The sequence below is a fragment of the Zonotrichia leucophrys genome, chromosome 27 (genome assembly GCF_028769735.1).
Source record: "Zonotrichia leucophrys gambelii isolate GWCS_2022_RI chromosome 27, RI_Zleu_2.0, whole genome shotgun sequence".
Lineage (NCBI taxonomy): Eukaryota > Metazoa > Chordata > Aves > Passeriformes > Passerellidae > Zonotrichia > Zonotrichia leucophrys.
The window spans coordinates 5,517,132-5,537,153 of NC_088196.1; the positions used below are offsets into that span (position 1 = coordinate 5,517,132).

General features: G+C 53.5%; 2 protein-coding genes across 2 annotated transcripts; both read left to right on the forward strand.

The window, feature by feature from the left end:
* The first annotated feature begins 5,338 nt into the window (after nucleotides 1–5,338).
* Nucleotides 5,339–10,000, forward strand: GIP (gastric inhibitory polypeptide). Its single transcript, XM_064733383.1, has 5 exons — nucleotides 5,339–5,418; nucleotides 6,780–6,923; nucleotides 8,079–8,210; nucleotides 9,703–9,795; nucleotides 9,913–10,000. The coding sequence occupies exons 1-5, from the start codon at nucleotides 5,339–5,341 to the stop codon at nucleotides 9,920–9,922; spliced, it is 459 nt and encodes a 152-aa protein (XP_064589453.1). The 3' UTR covers nucleotides 9,923–10,000.
* A 467-nt stretch (nucleotides 10,001–10,467) lies between these two features.
* ATP5MC1 (ATP synthase membrane subunit c locus 1) lies at nucleotides 10,468–17,898 on the forward strand. The gene is made up of 5 exons (XM_064733591.1): nucleotides 10,468–10,588; nucleotides 12,323–12,374; nucleotides 13,638–13,712; nucleotides 15,451–15,616; nucleotides 17,713–17,898. The coding sequence occupies exons 2-5, from the start codon at nucleotides 12,336–12,338 to the stop codon at nucleotides 17,829–17,831; spliced, it is 399 nt and encodes a 132-aa protein (XP_064589661.1). The 5' UTR covers nucleotides 10,468–10,588; nucleotides 12,323–12,335; the 3' UTR covers nucleotides 17,832–17,898.
* Nucleotides 17,899–20,022: the final 2,124 nt, after the last annotated feature.

Genomic DNA, 20,022 nt, shown 5'->3' on the forward strand with positions numbered 1-20,022 from the left:
GCCCCGGAGCGCGCACCGTGAAGATCCCGGGATAACAATTCCAGGACAATTCCCGTTGTTCCCGCCGCTCCCGGGGCGCCCGGTACGGCCGGGCCGGCGTTAATTGGCCCGGGGGGGGGCGGTAATTATGGTAATTAGCGCCTAATGGCACTAATGAGCGATAACGGCTTATCGGGGAGCGGGGGAACGGCGGGGAGCGGGGTATCCGTGCAGCGGGAATGGGATCGGGAATGGGGAATGGGAATGGAGCAGATATGGGATTGGGAATGGGGAATGGGAATGGGGAGTGGGAATGGGGATGGGAATGGAGCAGATATGGGATTGGGATATGGGATTGGGAATGGGGTATCCATGGAGCGGGATTTGGGATTGGGATATGGGAATGGGATATGGGAATGGAGAATGGGAATGGGGATGGAATGGAGCGGGATATGGGAATGGGATATGGGAATGGGAATGGGGAATGGGAATGGGGATGGGATTGGAGCAGATATGGGATTGGGAATGGGGAATGGGATATGGGGAATGGGAATAGGGATGGGAATGGAGCAGATATGGGACTGGGATATGGGATTGGGAATGGGATTGGGAATGGGGAATGGGAATAGGGATGGGAATGGAGCAGATATGGGACTGGGATATGGGATTGGGAATGGGGAATGGGAATGGGGATGGGAATGGAGCAGATATGGGATTGGGAATGGGGGTATCCGTGGAGCGGGAATGGGAATGGGAATGGGGAATGGGATATGGGGTATCCATGGAGCAGGGGGGGATTGGGGAATGGGATTGGGAATGGGGAATGGGATATGGGATTGGGAATGGGATCGGGAATGGGGAATGGGAATAGGGATGGGATTGGAGCAGATATGGGATTGGAAATGGGGAATGGGAATAGGGATGGGATTGGAGCAGATATGGGATTGGAAATGGGGAATGGGTTATGGCGTATCCATGGAGCACATATGGGATTGGGAATGGGATTGGGAATGGGGATGGGAATGGAGCAGATATGGGATTGGGATATGGGAATGGGGTATGGGGTGTCCATGGAGCAGGGGGGGATTGGGGAATGGGAATGGGATTGGGAATGGGGAGTGTGATATGGGATGGGAATGGAGCGGGATATGGGATTGGGAATGGGGAATGGGTTATGGGGTATCCATGGAGTAGGGGGGATTGGGGAATGGGATATGGGATATGGGACTGGGAATGGGGAATGGGGAATGGGAATGGGATTGGAGCAGATATGGGATTGGGAATGGGATTGGGAATGGGGAATGGGAATAGGGATATCCATGGAGCAGATATGGGATTGGGGTATGGGGTATCCATAGAGTGGGATTTGGGATTGGGATATGGGAGTGGGATATGGGATTGGGAACGGGGAATGGGAATAAGGATGGGAATGGAGCGGGATATGGGATTGGGATATGGGATTGGGAACGGGGAATTGGTGGAGAGGGGAATGGGGAATGGGATATGGGGTATCCATGGAGCAGATATGGGATTGGGAATGGGATATGGGACTGGGAATGGGGAGTGGGAATGGGGATGGGAATGGAGCAGATATGGGACTGGGATATGGGATTGGGAATGGGGAATGGGGATGGCGTATGGGATATCCATGGAGCAGATATGGGATTGGGGTGTGGGGTATCCATAGAGTGGGATTTGGGATTGGGATATGGGAATGAGATACGGGATTGGGAATGGAGCAGATATGGGATTGGGGTATGGGATTGGGAATGGGGATATCCATGGAGAGGGGATGGGATCGGGAACGGGGAATGGGATCTGGGTATCCATGGAGCAGGATTTGGGATTGGGATATGGGATTGGGAATGGGGTATGGGATATGGGGTGTAGGATATGGGGTATGGGAGTGGGGTATCCATAGAGCAGGGTATGGGATTGGGATATGGGGAATGGCAATGGGGCATCCATGGAGCAGGGGGGGATTGGGAATGGGATTGGGATACGGGGTATCCATGGAGCGGGAATGGGATTGGGAATGGGGTATCCATGGAGCAGGGAGGGATATGGGATTGGGGAATGGCGTTTGGGATTGGGAATGGGGTATCCATGGAGCAGGAATGGGATATGGGAATGGGATATGGGATCTGGCAATGGGGTATCCATGGAGCAGGATGAGAATGGGATCTGGGATCTGGGAATGGGATCTGGGAATGGGGTATCCATGGAGCAGGATGAGAATGGGATCTGGGATCTGGGAATGGGATCTGGGAACGGGGTATCCATGGAACAGGATGAGAATGGGATTGGGATCTGGGATCTGGGAATGGGATCTGGGAATGGGGTATCCATGGCAACTCCTAAATGAGATTTGGGAATCCCAAAAGACGATCCGGTAATCCCAAACCAAGGCTTGGCAATCACAAACTGGGATTTGCCAGTCCCAAACTGAATCTGCCCCTCTCCATCCCAATTTTGGGTAGGAAATCCTGGATTTGGGGTGGCAGATCCCCGAAATCCAAGGATTTCACCAGAGAAGGAGCAGGCTGGGGTTTTTCCAAGGCAAAAATGGGAATTCTGCGTTTTTTTCCATGGAGCTGGAGCCGCCCCATGAACGCCCCGATGCAGAAATGTTTAATTGCCATGAATGTCAATATTTTCCGAGGTGATTTCCGGCTGGGAACGGCCCCAATTCCCGGCTGGATTTCCTGGATACCCTCGGGAATCGGGATAAAAACGGCCCCGAGCGGCCCCGGGGCTGCAGAGCCGCAGGAACCCGGGCGGGGAGGTGAGAAATGCGGGAAAAATGGGAATTTCTGGGGGAAAATGGGAATTCTGGGGGAAATGGGAATTCTGGGGAAAATGGGAATCCTGGGGGAAATTGGAACTACAGGGGAAAATGGGAATTCTGGGGGGGGAATGGGAATTCTAGGGGGAAATGCTGGAATTGTGGGGGGAATGGGAATTTCAGGGAAAACTGGAATTCCAGAAAAAAAATGGGAATTTTGGGAAATATGTGAATCCCAGGGAGAAATGGGAATTCTGGGAGGAAATGGGAACTCCAGGGAGAAATAGGAATTCTGGGGGAAATGGAAATTCTTGGAAATATGGGAATTCCAGGGAAAACAGGAATTCCAGGAAAAAAAGGGAATTTTGGGGAATATGTGAATCCCAGGGAGAAATGGAAATTCTGGGGGGAAATGGGAATTCTGGGGGAAATGGGAACTCCAGGGAGAAATAGGAATTCTGAGGGAAATGGAAATTCTTGGAAATATGGGAATTCCAGGGAGAAATGGGAATCCTGGGGAAAATTGGAACTACAGGGGGAAATGGGAATTCTAGGGGGAAATGCTGGAATTGTGGGGGGAATGGGAATTCCAGGGAAAACTGGAATTCCAGAAAAAAAATGGGAATTTTGGGAAATATGTGAATCCCAGGGAGAAATGGGAATTCTGGGGGGAAATGGGAACTCCAGGGAGAAATAGGAATTCTGGGGGAAATGGAAATTCTTGGAAATATGGGAATTCCAGGGGAAAATGGGAATCCTGGGGAAAATTGGAACTACAGGGGGAAATGGGAATTCTAGGGGGAAATGCTGGAATTGTGGGGGGAATGGGAATTCCAGGGAAAACTGGAATTCCAGGGAAAAAAAGAGAATTTTGGGAAATACGTGAATCCCAGGGAGAAATGGGAATTCTGGGGGGAAATAGGAATTCTGGGGGAAATGGAAATTCTTGGAAATATGGGAATTCCAGGGGAAAATGGGAATTCCAGGGAGAAATGGGAATTCTGGGGGGGAAATATTGGAATTCTGGGGTAATTTTTGGGCATGATGGAGCTGGAAATGCTGGAATTGTGAGGGGATTTCTGGGATGTGAGGAGAGGGAGCAGAGCCTGGATTTTAGGGAATGGCAGTGCAGGATTTCCCTGGAAGGGAGGCAGAGCTGTCCCCAGTTCCATGGATTATTAGAAATCCTTTTTTTTTCCTTTTTTATTTAATTTTTAAACCCTTGGAAATCTTAGGATTCCGTCCCATTGCTGCCAATGGGATTGTTTGCCATAAGTGATGTTCCCCATCCCAAATTTAATCCATCCCCAAAAAATCCCCCAGGAGTCAGATCAGGAGGGGATGATGGGGATTGGATGGGGATTCCCTGCAGGACATTCCCATTCCCATTCCCATTCCCATTCCCATTCCCATTCCCATTCCCATTCCCATTCCCATTCCCATTCCCATTCCCATCCCCATTCCCATTCCCATTCCCATTCCCATTCCCATTCCCATTCCCATTCCCATTCCCATTCCCATTCCCATTCCCATTCCCGTTCCCATTCCCATTCCATTCCCATTCCCATTCCCATTCCCATTCCCATTCCCATTCCCCATTCCCATTCCCATTCCCATTCCCTTCCCGTTCCCATTCCCATTCCCATTCCCATTCCCATTCCCCATTCCCATTCCCATTCCCATTCCCATTCCCATTCCCCATTCCCGTTCCCGTTCCCATTCCCATTCCCATTCCCATTCCCATTCCCATTCCCATTCCGTTCCCATTCCCATTCCTCCATTTTCCCATTCCCATTCCCCTCCCATTCCTTCCCCCGTTCCCGTTCCCATCCCATTCCCATTCCCATTCCCATTCCCGTTCCCATTCCCATTCCCATTCCCATTCCCATTCCCATTCCCATTCCCGTTCCCGTTCCCGTTCCCATTCCCGCTCCGGGATGGAGCTGCGGGGTTGGGCGATCCCAGGGCCGGGAATTGCGGAGTTGGGGAGCGGAGCGGGACGGGCTGGGAAAGGGGGAATTTGGGGTGGGGAATTTGGGATAGGGAATTTGGGAATGAGCTCTGGGATGGGGGATTTGGGATGGGGAATTTGGGATGGGAGATTTGGGATGGGGGATTTGGGGAGGAGCTCTGGGATGGGGGATTTGGGATGGGAGATTTGGGATGAGGGATTTGGGATGGGGGATTTGGGATGGGAGATTTGGGATGGAGGATTTGGGATGGGGGATTTGGGATGGGGGATTTGGGGATGGGGAATTTGGGATGGGGGATTTGGGATGGGGAATTTGGGATGGGGGATTTGGGGCGGAGCTCTGGGATGGGGGATTTGGGATGGGGGATTTGGGATGGGGGATTTGGGATGGGGGATTTGGGATGGGGGATTTGGGATGGGGGATTTGGGATGGGGGATTTGGGATGGGGGATTTGGGATGGGGGATTTGGGATGGGGGATTTGGCCGGGAATTCTGCGGGACGGGATCGCATCCCGAGCCTCCCGTGCTGCCGGAAGGAGCCGCAGGTGCCGGTGGTCCCGGAGATCCCGATCGCTGTCCCGGTGGTCCCGGGAAGCCGAAGATGTCGCTGCGGGCGCTGCGGGCGCTGCCGCTGCTGCTGCTGGCCGGGCTGGGAGCGGCGTGCGCGGAGGAGAGCGCGGGGTGAGCGGGGAACGGGAACCGGGAATGGGGAACCGGGAATGGCCCGGGGTGAGCGGGGAACGGGAACCGGGAACGGGAATGGGGAACCGGGAACGGCCCCGGGGTGAGCGGGGAACGGGAACCGGGAACGGGAATGGGGAACCGGGAATGGCCCCGGGGGGAACGGGAACCGGGAATGGGAATGGGGAACCGGGAACGGCCCCGGGGGGAGCGGGGAACGGGAACCGGGAATGGGAACGGGAATGGGGAACAGGGAATGGCCCCGGGGGGAGCGGGGAACGGGAACGGGGAACGGGAATGGGGAACCGGGAACGGCCCCGGGGTGAGCGGGAACCGGAACGGGGAACGGGAATGGGGAACCGGGAACGGCCCCGGGGGGAGCGGGGAACGGGAACCGGGAATGGGATCGGGATGGGGAACCGGGAATGGCCCCGGAAAACCGGGAATGGCCCCGGGGAACCAGGAACGGGAACGGCCCCGGGGACCGGGAGCCTCCTCCTGCCCCTCGGGCCGGAATCCATGGATTTGGCGCGGGCTCCCTGGATCAGCCCCAAATCCAGGGAATCCGCCCCAAACCCATGGGATCAGCCTGTCTGTCCCCGCTGTCCGTGTGTCCCAGTGCTGTCCCCGCTGTCCTGCTGACCCCCCTGTCCATCTGTCCAGCCTGTCTGTCCCCGCTGTCCGTGTGTCCCCCCTGTCCGTCTGTCCCTGTTGTTCCTCTGACCCCGCTGTCCGTCCGTCCCAGTGCCGGCCCGTCTGTCCCCTCTGTCCCCCTGTCCCCGCTGTCCATCTGTCACCTCTGTCCCAGTGCTGTCCGTCTGTCCGTCTGTCCTAGTGCTGTCCCTGCTGTCCATGTGTCCCCTGACCCCGCTGTCCGTCTGTCCCAGTGCCGGCCCCGCTGTCCCCGCTGTCCCTCTGGCCCCGCTGTCCATCTGTCCCAGTGCTGTCCCCTGACCCCTCTGTCCATCTGTCCAGTGCCGGCCCGTCTGTCCCCGCTGTCCGTGTGTCCTGGCTGTCCGTGTGTCCCCTCTGTCCCCTGGCCCCGCTGTCCATCTGTCCCAGTGCCAGCCCGTCTGTCCCCGCTGTCCGTGTGTCCCTGCTGTCCCCTGACCCCGCTGTCCATCTGTCCCAGTGCTGTCCGTCTGTCCTAGTGCTGTCCCTGCTGTCCGTGTGTCCTCCTGTCCCCGCTGTCCGTCGGTCCCAGTGCCGGCCCCGCTGTCCCCGCTGTCCGTCTGTCCCTGCTGTCCCCTGACCCCTCTGTCCGTCTGTCCCAGTGCCGGCCCGTCTATCCCCGCTGTCCGTCCGTCCCCGCTGTCCGTGTGTCCCCTCTGTCCCCTGACCCCGCTGTCCGTCTGTCCCAGTGCCGGCCCCGCTGTCCCCGCTGTCCGTCTGTCCCGCCGTTACTCCGAGGCCACGCTGGCCAGCGATTACAGCCGCACCATGGACCACGTCCTGCGCAAGAACTTCGTGGAGTGGCTGCTGGCCCGGCGCGAGAAGAAAAGCCAGTGAGCGCCTGGCCACAAATCCCCCAATTCCCGAATTCCCGAATTCCTGAATTCCTGAATTCCTGAATTCCTGAATTCCTGAATTCCCGAATTCCTGAATTCCTGAATCCCCGATTCCCAATATCCTCAATTCCCCAATTCCTCAATTCCTGAAACCCCCAATTCCCAATGTCCTCAATTCCCCAATTCACCAAGTCCTGAATTCTTCGATTCCCCATTGACCAATTCCCAAACTCCCCAATTCCCATATTCCCCAAATTCCTCAATTCCCCAATTCCTGAATTTCTGAATCCCTCAATTCCCCAAATCCCTCAATCTCCCCAATCACCCAATTCTGAATCTCCCCAACTCCTGAATTCCCAAATTCCCCAGTTCCTGAATTCCCCAGTTCCCTAATTCCTGAATTCCCTAATTCCCCAGTTCCCAAATCCCCAGTTCCCTAATTCCTGAATTCCCAAATTCCCCAGTTCCCAAATCCCCAGTTCCCTAATTCCTGAATTCCCTAATTCCTGAATTCCCCAATTCCCCAATTCCCAAACTCCCCAATTCCTGAATTCTCCAATTCCCAATGTCCCAAATTCCTCAATTCCCGAACTCCTGAATCCCCCAATTCCCGAATTCCCAATTCCCATATTCCCAATTTCCCAAACTCCCCAATTCCCACATTCATCAATTCCCCAAGTTCCCAAATCCCCAATTCCCTAATTCCAGAATCCCCAAATTCCTGAATTCCCCAATTCCACCAATTCCCAAATTCTTCAAAGCCCGAATCCCCAAATTCCTCAATCCCCCAATTAATGCATTCCCCAAATTCCCGAATACCCCAAATCCCCGGTTTTCCTGAATTTCCCAAAATGCCCTATTCCCAAATTCTTCAATTCCTCAACTCCCCAATTTCCCAAATCCCGAATCCCAAACTCCCCAAATCCCCAAATTCCCAAACCCCCAATTCCTCAAATTTCCCAATTCCAGAACCCCCAAATTCCCAATTCCCAAATCCCGGCTGTTTTCCCCTCTTTACCATTAGGATTTTCCCATTTTTCCCATTATTTTTCCCCTGGGATTTCCGCCACAGCGGGATCCTGGCACCCTCTGCTGGAATTTTGGGATCATTTCGGGAATTTTCCCGTTTTTCCCCAATTTTTCCTGTCCCAGTGACGGCGCGGAGCTGCTCAGGAGGGAGGCGGAGACCCCAAAAGGGGCCGGGGATGGGGAAAATTCCGATTTTGGAACCCCGGGAGCCAAAACGTTCCTGGGGTGGCTCTGGAAAAACCGGGAAAAGCAGAGGTGAGGCCGGGATTTGGGGTTTTTATGGGAATTTGGGGTTTTTAAATGGAAATTTAGGGGATTTTTTGGGGTTTTTTTAAAGGAAATTTAGGGTATTTTTGGGATTTCTTTATATGGGATTTGGGGGAGCAGTCGGGTTTTTAATGGAAGTTTGGGTTATTTTTGAGGGTTCTTTTAAAATGGAAATGTAGGGTATTTTGGGGGTTTATTTAATGGAAATTTAGGGTATTTTTGGGCTTTTTAAAGGAAATTTAGGGTATTTTTGGAGTTTCTTTATATGGGATTTGGGGGAGCAGTCGGGTTTTTAATGGAAGTTTGGGTTATTTTTGAGGGGTGTTTTAAATGGAATTCAGGGATTTGTTGGGTTTTTAATGGAAATTTGGAGGATTTTTGGGGTTTTTTAAAGGAAATTTAGGATATTTTTGGGGTTTTTAAAGGAAATTTAGGGTATTTTTGGGATTTCTTTATATGGGATTTGGGGGAGCAGTCGGGTTTTTAATGGAAGTTTGGGTTATTTTTGAGGGGTTTTTTAAAATGGAAATTTAGGGTATTTTTGGGGTTTTTTAAATGGAAATTTAGGGTATATGTGGGCTTTTTAAAGGAAATTTAGGGTATTTTTGGGATTTCTTTATATGGGATTTGGGGGAGCAGTCGGGTTTTTAATGGAAGTTTGGGTTATTTTTGAGGGTTCTTTTAAAATGGAAATGTAGGGTATTTTGGGGGTTTATTTAATGGAAATTTAGGGTATTTTTGGGATTTCTTTATATGGAATTTGGGGGAGCAGTCGGGTTTTTAATGGAAGTTTGGGTTATTTTTGAGGGGTTTTTTAAATGGAATTCAGGGATTTGTTGGGTTTTTAATGGGAATTTGGGGATTTGTGCAGAATTTGGGGTCTTTTTGGAGGTTTTTTTTTGTATTCGGGGGATTTGTTGGGTTTTTAATGGAAATTTGGGGCATTTTTGGGCCTGGTTTAATGGAATTCAGGAATTTGTTGGAATTCAGGGTATTGTGGGGTTTTTAATGGAACTGGGGAGGATTTGTTGTGTTTTGTACAGAAATTTTGGGATTTTTTTGTGTTTTGTACAGAACTTGGGGATTTTTTTTTTTTTTGCTGTTATTTTTATGGAATTTGAGGGTATTTGTAATTTTTACACTTTTCCATAAAAACACCTCCAGAAATGAGGGTTTGGGGTGGGGGACAAAAGCCGATTTTGGGGTTCCCAGAGGATTTTGGGGCCAAACCCTCAGAAAACCCCATCCCAGCCATCCCAAAACCCAAAGAATTTCCCCTTTTCCAGATGAAAACCAATTTTTTGGGGTCTTTATCCCAGCAAGAAAATATTAAAATTGAATGTAGGACTGGGAGAAGGAGATGCTAAACCAGGAATTTTTTTCCCTTTAATTCTGTTTTCACTGAATTAAATTTTAAAATATTAAAAAAATAAATATTTTTAAAATATGAATTGGATTTTTAAATATTATTTTTTTGCAGTTTTCCAGCTCTGGAAGGCTCCGAGGGCCTGAGGGAATTTTGGGAGCAGGAATTCCTGACGTGGCTGCTGTCGGGCGAGCTCTGCAGGCCCACGTGAGTCCCTGAAATCCCAAAATCCCCCAGAATTTAAGTTTTTTTTTTGTGATCACATTCCCAAAGAAGCCTTGAGGGGAATTTTTAGAAATTTTGGGGTTTTTTTTCCCCTGTCAGGGCCGCATAACTCCAGGATTTCCATGGAATTCTCACGGGCACGGCGGGAGGAAGCAGGTGGTGAAATAAAGGAGAAATCATAACAAAAATGGCAAATAATAATAATAATACAGGAGGTATTATATAAAAATAAAGGAGTTTAATCCCGAGCTGAAATGCGACGTTTCTGACCCCACAGAACCCTTCCTGGTCCTACAGAACCTTCTCTGACCCCAAAAAAACTTCCCAGATCCCACAGGACCCTCCCTGGTCCCACAAACCCTCTTTTTAACCCCACAAACCCTCTTTTTAACCCCACAAACCCTTTTTAACACAAAAAAAACCCTTTTAACCCCACAAACTCTCTCCTCACCCCAAACCCTCCCTCACGCCACTGGCCCCGCCCCCTTCCCGCCCACAGCCAGATTGACAGCTGCCTCACCCAATCACCGACCGCCCCCGTCCTCAACCCACCAATCACCACCCTCATCCCCGCCCCTCCCCACCCTCCTCCTTCCCGCCATGCCCGGATGCGGGGAGGCGGGGTTTCCTCGGCGCTCGACCAATGGGGAGGGCGGGCGCGGGCGCGCGCGCGCGGCGGCAGCCAATGGGCGCGGAGGACGCCGGGGGGGACACGGCCAAGGTGACGCTGCCCACAGAGCCGCTGCCGCCGCCGGCCCGAGCGGACCCCGCGCAGGTGGGACCCGGCCCGGCCCTGCCCGCACATCCCGGGGCTACCGCGGCTCCCGGGGCTGCCGGGCAGAGCCGCGGGCCCGGCCGATGCTCGCTGGGGCCGTGCCCTTCGCTGCCCGGCGGGCGGTGGGGCCTGCGCTGCCCTCGGGGGTTGTGAGGGCGCCGCGGTGCGAGGGAGGGCGGGAGGAGCCGACCGGGACAGGCACCGAGCGGGGATTAACGGGGAGGACACGGGCCGGGTGAGGGCGGAGGGACAGCCGGGGACGCGGAGGGGACGGGGAGGTTAAACCGTGGGGACACGGGGGTTAAAGCCTCGGGGACACGGTGGGGTTAAAACTTTGGGGACACGGTGGGGACAAGTCGGGACGCGGAGGGGTTAAAACCTTGGGGACACGGTGGGGACAAAGTCTTGGGGACACAGAACAAAACCTTGAGGACATGGTGTGGGCTGGGTGGGGTTAAATCCTTGGGGACAGGGTGGGGTTAAAACCTTGGGGACAGAGTGGGGACAAAGTCTTGGGGACATGGTGAATCAAAACCTTGGGGACATTGGGGACACAATGGGGTAAATCCTTGGGGACACAGTGGGGTAAAACCTTGGGGACATTGGGGACACAATGGGGTAAATCCCTGGGGACATTGGGGACACAGTGGGGTAAATCCTTGGGGACACAATGGAGTAAATCCCTGGGGACATTGGGGACACAATGGGGTAAATCCTTGGGGACATTGGGGACACAGTGGGGTAAGACATTGGGGACATTGGGGACACAGTGGGGTAAAACCTTGGGACACAATGAGGTAAATCCTTGGGGACATTGGGGACACAATGGGGTAAATCCTTGGGGACACAATGGGGTAAAACCTTGGGGACATTGGGGACACAGTGGGGTAAAACCTTGGGGACACAATGGGGTAAATCCTTGGGGACATTGGGGACACAGTGGGGTAAAACCTTGGGGACACAGTGGGGTAAAACCTTGGGGACATTGGGGACACAGTGGGGTAAATCCTTGGGGACATTGGGGACACAATGGGGTTAAATCCCTGGGGACACAGTGGGGTAAATCCTTGGGGACACTGGGGACACAATGGGGTAAATCCTTGGGGACATTGGGGACACAATGGGGTAAAACCTTGGGGACACAGTGGGGTAAAACCTTGGGGACATTGGGGACACAATGGGGTAAAACCTTGGGGACATTGGGGACACAGTGGGGTAAAACCTTGGGGACACAGTGGGGTTAAATCCCGGGGGACACAATGGGGTAAAACCTTGGGGACTTTGGGGACACAGTGGGGTAAAACCTTGGGGACTTTGGGGACACAGTGGGTAAATCCTGGGACACAATGGGGTAAATCCTTGGGGACACAGTGGGGTAAATCCCTGGGGACATTGGGGACACAATGGGGTAAAACCTTGGGGACATTGGGGACACAGTGGGGTAAATCCCTGGGGACACAATGGGGTAAATCCTTGGGGACATTGGGGACACAGTGGGGTTAAATCCCTGCGGACACAATGGGGTTAAATCCCTGCGGACACAATGGGGTTAAAGGCCCGGGGACACAGCGGGGTCAGTGGGACAAAGCCCTGAGGACACAACCTTGGGGACAGTGCCCCGTGTTGGGGACAGCTCCGAGCCGTGTGTGACCCCGCAGGGCTGGCCTGCTCACAGCAGCACCGTTGGTTTTGGTTTAAATTTTATTTATAATTCCTGTGGTTTTTCTGTGGCAGATCATCCAGCACCATGCAGGCTCCCGTGGCTCTCCTCAGCTCCCCAGCGCTGGTAGGTGATTCCTGGTGGGAATTGGGGATTTGGGGAATTTGGGATTTGAGGATTTGGGATTTGAGGATTTGGGATTTGGGAATTGAGGAATTTGGGAATTGAGGGATTTGGGAATTTGGGGATTTGGGAATTTGGGGATTTGGGAATTGGATTTGGGATTTGGGGATTTGGGAATTGAGGGATTTGGGGATTGGGGATTTGGGGAATTTGGGATTTGGGGATTTGGGAATTTGGGATTTGGGAATTTGGGAATTGGGGATTTGGGGATTTGGGATTTGGGGATTTGGGATTTGGGATTTGGGAATTTGGGGATTTTGGGATTTGGGAATTTGGGATTTGGGGATTGGGGATTTGGGATTGGGAATTGGGGATTTGGGATTTGGGATTTGGGAATTTGGGATTTGGGGAATTTGGGATTTGGGGATTTGGGAATTTGGGATTTGGGAATTTGGGGATTTGGGAATTTGGGATTTGGGGAATTTGGGGATTGGGGATTTGGGGATTTGGGATTTGGGGATTTGGGATTTGGGATTTGGGATTTGGGAATTTGGGATTTGGGGGATTTGGGGATTTGGGATTTGGGGATTTGGGAATTTGGGATTTGGGGAATTGGGAATTTGGGATTTGGGATTTGGGGATTGGGGATTTGGGATTTGGGGTTCCTGCCCTGCCTGAGCTGGATTTGGGGATTTGGGGAATTTGGGATTTGGGGAATTTGGGATTTGGGGAATTTGGGAATTGAGGGATTTGGGATTTGAGGAATTTGGGAATTTGGGATTTGGGGTTCCTGCCCTGTGTGAGCTGGATCCGGGCGGTTCCAGCCGGGCTCCGAGCAGCGAGGGAGGGGACAAGGTGACCTCTGGTGCCACGTGTGAGTGAGTGGCTGGCACCGAGCTCAGCCCCAGGGCTGCTCCCTCCCTGCAGCACAGCAGGGTTCCCTTGGCTGCCTCTGGAATCCCTTTCGTTCCTGGGAGAAAATGGGGGGAAAAATGGGAATAATGGGATTTTCTGGGGCTGGCACCTGGCTGTGCTCAGCCTGGGGGGTGTGGGGTTGGTCCAGGGACAGAAACTCCTGCATTGATAAACCTTCATTGGCCAGTTTTGGGATTTTTTAGGGGGGTTTCAGAGCTCCATAAAACACCGGAGGGTTGGGGATGCTGAGCTGTGCTCGCAGGGAGCGGCTGCAGGGTTTGGGGTGGGGTTCAGGGGAGGCTGGGCTGGGCTGGCCCGGTGTCCCCAGGTGTCCCCGTGCTGTCCCTGCAGTTCCGCTGCTGCTCCAGGGCTCTGGCCAGGCCCGTGTCCGTGGCTGTGTTCAGCCGGCCTGAGGAGAGCGCGCAGGTGAGGCAGCCTGGCCTTGGGCCCCATCCTCATCCTCCCCTGATCCTGCATCCCCATCCTCATCCTCATCCTCCCCTGATCCTGCATCCCCATCCTCACCCCGATCCTTCATCCCCATCCTGATCCTTCATCCCCATCCTCCCCTGATCCTGCATCCCCATCCCCATCCTCACCTGATCCTGCATCCCTCATCCTCATCCTCATCCTCATCCTCATCCTCACCCCGATCCTTCATCCCCATCCTCATCCTCACCCCGATCCTTCATCCCCATCCTCATCCTCACCCTGATCCTTCATCCCCATCCTCATCCTGATCCTGATCCTTCATCCCCATCCTCATCCTCACCCCGATCCTTCATCCCCATCCTCATCCTCACCCTGATCCTTCATCCTCATCCTCACCCTGATCCTGCATCCCCATCCTCATCCTCATCCTCATCCCGATCCTGCACCCCATCCTCATCCTCATCCTGATCCTTCATCCCCATCCTGATCCCTCATCCTCACCCCGATCCTTCATCCCCATCCTCATCCTGATCCTTCATCCCCATCCTCATCCTCATCCTCACCTGATCCTCATCCTATCTCACCCCGATCCTTCATCCCCATCCTCATCCTCACCCTGATCCTTCATCCCCATCCTCATCCTGATCCTTTGTCCCCATCCTGATCCCTCACCTTTATCCTCACACTTTGTCCTGATCCTTCATCCCCGTCCTGCTCCTTCATCCTTCATCTTCCATCCTCATCCTCATCGTCCTTCCTCATGCTGTTGGTCAGGACCAGCGCCCCCCTTCCCGTGCTAAGTGCCAGCCCTGAGCTGTCCCCTGTCCTGTCCCATGTCCCTGATGTGTCCCCGTGTCCCTGCCCTGTCCCCATGTCCCTGATGTGTCCCCATGTCCCTGCCTGTCCCCTGATGTGTCCCCATGTCCCTGAGCTGTCCCTGTCCTGTCCCCATGTCCCTGATGTGTCCCCATGTCCCCTGAGCTGTCCCTGCCTGTCCCTGCCCTGTCCCCATGTCCCCAAGCTGTCCCTGAAGTGTCCCCATGTCCCTGATGTGTCCCCATATCCCTGATGTGTCCCCATGTCCCTGAGCTGTCCCCATGTCCCTGCCCTGTCCCCATGTCCTGCCCTGTCCCTGATGTGTCCCCATGTCCTGTTCCCCATGTCCCTGACTGTCCCCATGTCCCTGTCCTGTCCCATGTCCCTGCTATGTCCCCATGTCCCTGCTGTGTCCCCATGTCCCTGCCCTGTCCCCATGTCCCTGCCTGTCCCTGTCCTGTCCCCATGTCCCTGATGTGTCCCCATGTCCCTGCCTGTCCCCTGCCCTGTCCCTATGCCCCTGTCCTGTCCCCATGTCCCCAAGCTGTCCCTGCCTGTCCCTGCCCTGTCCCCTGATGTGTCCCCATGTCCCTGCCTGTCCCCGTGTCCCTGATGTGTCCCCATGTCCCTGATGTGTCCCCATGTCCCTGCCTGTCCCCGTGTCCCTGCTGTGTCCCCATGGCTGTCCGCGCTGTGTCCGGCAGGTGGCGCTGGCCTTGCGGCAGTTCCGCAGCTGGCTGCTGTCCCCGAGCTGTCCCTGCCTGTCCCTGATGTGTCCCCATATCCCTGATGTGTCCCCATGTCCCCGAGGTGTCCCTGCCTGTCCCTGCCCTGTCCCCTGATGTGTCCCCATGTCCCCTGAGCTGTCCCCGTGTCCCTGCTGTGTCCCCATGGCTGTCCGCGCTGTGTCCGGCAGGTGGCGCTGGCCGCGCCGCAGCCCCGGCGGCAGTTCCGCAGTTCGCCGCTGGCCCGGGACATCGACACGGCCGCCAAGTTCATCGGGGCCGGCGCCGCCACCGTGGGCGTGGCGGGCTCGGGGGCGGGGATCGGCACCGTGTTCGGGAGCCTCATCATCGGATACGCCAGGGACGCGGGATAGGGGACAGGGATGCAGGGGAAGACAGGGGACAGGGAGGGACAGGGGGACAGGGACAGAGGGACAGGGATGGACAGGGGGACAGGGGATGGGCACCGTGTTCGGGAGCCTCATCATCGGATACGCCAGGTGAGACACGGATAGGGACAGACAGGGGGACAGGGACAGGGACAGGGACAGACAGGGGGACAGGGACAGACAGAGGGACAGGGACAGACAGGGGGACAGGGACAGGGGGACAGGGACAGACAGGGGGACAGGGACAGACAGAGGGACAGGGGATGGGCACCGTGTTCGGGAGCCTCATCATTGGCTGTGCCAGGTGGGACTGCCCTGGGATTTGGGGCCATTCCCTGGGATTTGGGGCCATTCCCTGGGATTTGGGGCCATTCCCCAAGATTTGGGGCCATTCCCCAAGATTTGGGGCCATTCCCCAGGAGTTTGGGCTTTTCCCAGGATTTGGGGCCATTCCCCAGCATTTGGGGCCATTCCTTCTATTAAATTAATTCATTATATTAAAGCAATCAATTTTCCTCTTAAAATAATCCGTTTATTTAAATAATCCATTCTTCTCCTAAAAAGAATCCACTGTTCTTTTAAAAATCATGCACTCTGTTAAAACAGCTATTCTAATAGAACAGTGTTATTATCTCAACATCATCTATTCTATTAAAATAATCTCATTATTCTGTTAAAATAATTATTTTATTAGGGTAATCCGTTCTATTAGAATGATTCTTCTCTTAAAATAATCCGCTAATATTCAGTTAAAATAATCCGCTAATATTCAGTTAAATATTCAATTAAAATAATCCACTAATATTCAGTTAAATATTCAATTAAAATAATCCAATAATATTCAAAAATATAATTAATTAAATATTCAAAAATATAATTAATTAAATATTCAAAAATCTAATTAATTAAATATTCAAAAATATAATTAATTATTCTGTTCAATCCTGTGCCATCCCAGCTGCCCTGGGGTCATTCCCTGTGTTTATTCCTTGGTTTGGGATTTCCTGGTGTCATTCCCTGGATTCATCCTCTGGGTTGGAGATTCCCTGGTGTCATTCCCTGGTGTCATTCCCTACTTTCATTCCCTGGTTTGGGGCATCATTCCCCTTTCCCATTTCCACTCCCCATTGCCCTGTTCCCCCTTCCCCATTTCCCCATTCCCATTTCCCCATCCCCATTCCCAATTTCCCATTCCCATTTCCCCCATCCCATTCCCAATTTCCCCCATTCCCCAATTTCCATTCCCATTTCCCATTCCCATTCCCAATTTCCCATTCCATTTTTCCCTCTGTTCCCATTTCAGGACCCATCCCTGAAGAGCAGCTCTTCCCATCCCCTTTCCCCATCCCATTTCCCCATTTTCCCATCCCATTCCAATTTCCCATTTCCCATCCCATTTCCCCATTCCCATTCCCAATTCCCATTCCATCCCATTCCATTTCCCATCCCATTTCCCATTCCATTCCGTTCTTGTTCCATTCCAGGAACCCATCCCTGAAGCAGCAGCTCTTTTCCCCATCCCCATTCCCATCCCATTCCATTTCGCATCCATTTCCCATCCCATTTCCCCATCCCCATTCCCAATTTCCCATTCCCATTTTTCTCCCTCTATTCCCATTGCAGGAACCCCTCTCTGAAGCAGCAGCTCTTCTCCCCATTCCCATTTCCCATTCCCATTTTTCCTTTCCCATTCCCATTTTTCTCCCTCTGTTCCCACTGCAGGAACCCCTCTCTGAAGCAGCAGCTCTTTTCCCCATTCCCATTCCCAATTTCCCATTCCCATTTTTCTCCCTTATTCATTTTCAGGAACCTTCTGAAGCAGCAGCTCTTTTTCCATTCCATCCATTCCCATTTCCATTCCCATTCTCTTTCCCATTGCAGGAACCCCTCTTGAAGCAGCAGCTCTTTTCCACCATTCCCTTTCCCATTCCATCCCCATTCCATTTTCCTTCCATTCCATTTTTCTCCTGTTCCATTGCAGGAACCTCTCTGAAGCAGCAGCTCTTCTCCCCCATTCCCATTTTGCCCTCCATTATTTCCCATTTTTCTCCCTCTATTCCCGTTCCAGGAACCCCTCTCTGAAGCAGCAGCTCTTCTCGTACGCCATCCTGGGCTTTGCGCTGTCCGAGGCCATGGGGCTCTTCTGCCTGATGGTGGCATTCCTGATCCTGTTCGCCATGTGACACCCCTGGGGACAGCCCTGCTGCTGCTGCTGCTCTCCTGCCAGTAAACACCGATTTCTCTACCGAATTCCCTCTTTTGGCCTTTTTTTATCTTTATTTTCCACCTTCCGGGGGAGATCCGGGGTGCGAAATCCCAGCTGTGGGGTCAAATCTGTAAAAAATCCTCCCAAATCTGGGTCCTGAGAAAACAGAGATTGGGGTTGGAATTCCCAGAGGAACCCACGGATTTCTCTACAGAATTCTCTGTTTTGGGCCTTTTTTTGCCTTTATTTTTCACCTTCTGGGGGAAATTCGGGGTGGAAAATCCCAGCTGAGGAGTGGGAGTGGGAAGGTGGAGTCAACTCAAATCTGCAGAAATCGCCCCAAATCTGGGTCCTGAGAAAGCAGAGGTTGGGGTTGGGTGTTGGGATGGAATTCCCAGAGGAACCCACGGATTTCTCTACGGAATTCCCTCTTTTGGGGTTTTTTTGCCTTTATTTTTCACCTTCTGGGGGAAATTCGGGGTGGAAAATCCCAGCTCTGGGATAAGAGTGGGAAGGTGGAGTCAAATCTGCAGAAATCGCCCCAAATCTGAGCCCTGGGCAAACCAAGCTCCATGAGGAGGGGTTGGGGTGGATTTTGGGGAGAATTCCTGGACCACCCATTCCCACCCCAATCCCGTTGGGATTTTGGGAGAGGTTGAATTGAATTCCCACCCCATTCCCACCCCAATCCCGTTGGGATTTTGGGAGACGCAGCCGCGCCTCGAAGGAAAGGGAGCCCGGAGGGAGCTTGGCTCGTTACCCGCTTGGAGTAATTAAATTAATTAACGCTGCAGCCTCTGCTCTGCCCAGAGCCTGCTGGCAATGGGGACACGGGAATGGGACACGGGGATGGATGGATGGAATTCCTGAAGGGCCTGAGGAGAACCCGGCTGAGGGAGGTTTGTGGGAACGGGAGGGATCGGGAGAGGGACAATCCCTGGATTGGGACAGCCCTGTGGGAATGTGGGAACGGTTCCGGAGCGACAACAGCGACAGCGACAACACTGTAACCGGGCTGGGATACAGTAATCCTCGGGGATACACAATTCCCGGGATACAGAATTCCCGGGATACAGAATTCCCGGGAAATGGGATACACAATTCCTGCCATGCACAATTCCCGGGATACAGAATTCCTGGGATACAGAATTCCCGGGATACACAATTCCCGGGAAATGGGATACACAATTCCCGGGATACAGAATTCCCAGGAAATGGGATACACAATTCCCGGGATACAGAATTCCCGGGAAATGGGATACACAATTCCTGCCATGCACAATTCCCGGGATACAGAATTCTCGGGAAATGGGATACACAAGTCCCAGGAAATGGGATACACAATTCCCGGGATACACAATTCCTGGGATACAGAATCCAGGATACAGAATTCCTGGGAAATGGGATACACAACTCCCGGGATACAGAATTCCTGCCATGCACAAATTCCCGGGATACAGAATTCCTGGGAAACGGGAAGGAAAATTCCGGGATACACAATTCCCGGGAAATGGGATACACAATTCCCGGGAAACGGGATACACAATTCCCGGGATACAGAATTCCCGGGATACACAATTCCCGGGATACAGAATTCCCGGTGTCCCCGGGCTGCCCAGGCCCCTGGAGGGGAGGTGACACTTGGGGACACGGTGTGGTGATCCTGGAAGCAGCGAGAAGAAAGGATCCAGCGGGATCATCCCATCCCAGGGAATATCCCAAATGGGAGCGGATCCAGCGGGACGATCCCAAATGGGAGCGGATCCAGCGGGACGATCCCAAATGGGAGCGGATCCAGCGGGACGATCCCAAATGGGAACGGATCCAGCGGGACGATCCCGCCCAGCCCCCGGCCCTGCCGGACCCTCCCCAGTCCCACCCTGCCATCCCTCAGCGTTGTCCAACCGCTCCTGGAGCTCCGGCAGCCCCGGGGCCGTGCCCGTTCCCCGGCCAGCGCCGATCCCGGAGGATTTTCCCACCCTTTTGGTTCCCATAACCCCGCCGTTCCCCCCAAACCCCGAATTCTCCAAATTCCCCCAAACGCCCATTTCCCGTTTCTCTCCCGCCGGCCCTCCCGCCCGCCAGGGGGCGCCGTGTCCGCGTCTCCCTGCCCGTCCCCCCTGCGGAGGAGCCGCTCCCGCCGCCGCTCGCTGGTGCCGGGGGCGGGG

Coding starts and splice junctions, on each gene's coding strand:
- GIP (XM_064733383.1), top strand. CDS start 5,339: ATGTCGCTGCGGGCGCTGCGGGCGCTGCCGCTGCTGCTGCTGGCCGGG. Junction 5,419..6,779: donor TGCGCGGAGGAGAGCGCGGG/GTGAGCGGGGAA, acceptor CGTCTGTCCCAG/TGCCGGCCCCGCTGTCCCCG. Junction 6,924..8,078: donor CGGCGCGAGAAGAAAAGCCA/GTGAGCGCCTGG, acceptor TTCCTGTCCCAG/TGACGGCGCGGAGCTGCTCA.
- ATP5MC1 (XM_064733591.1), top strand. CDS start 12,336: ATGCAGGCTCCCGTGGCTCTCCTCAGCTCCCCAGCGCTG. Junction 12,375..13,637: donor TCCTCAGCTCCCCAGCGCTG/GTAGGTGATTCC, acceptor CTGTCCCTGCAG/TTCCGCTGCTGCTCCAGGGC. Junction 15,617..17,712: donor GAGCCTCATCATCGGATACG/CCAGGGACGCGG, acceptor TCTATTCCCGTT/CCAGGAACCCCTCTCTGAAG.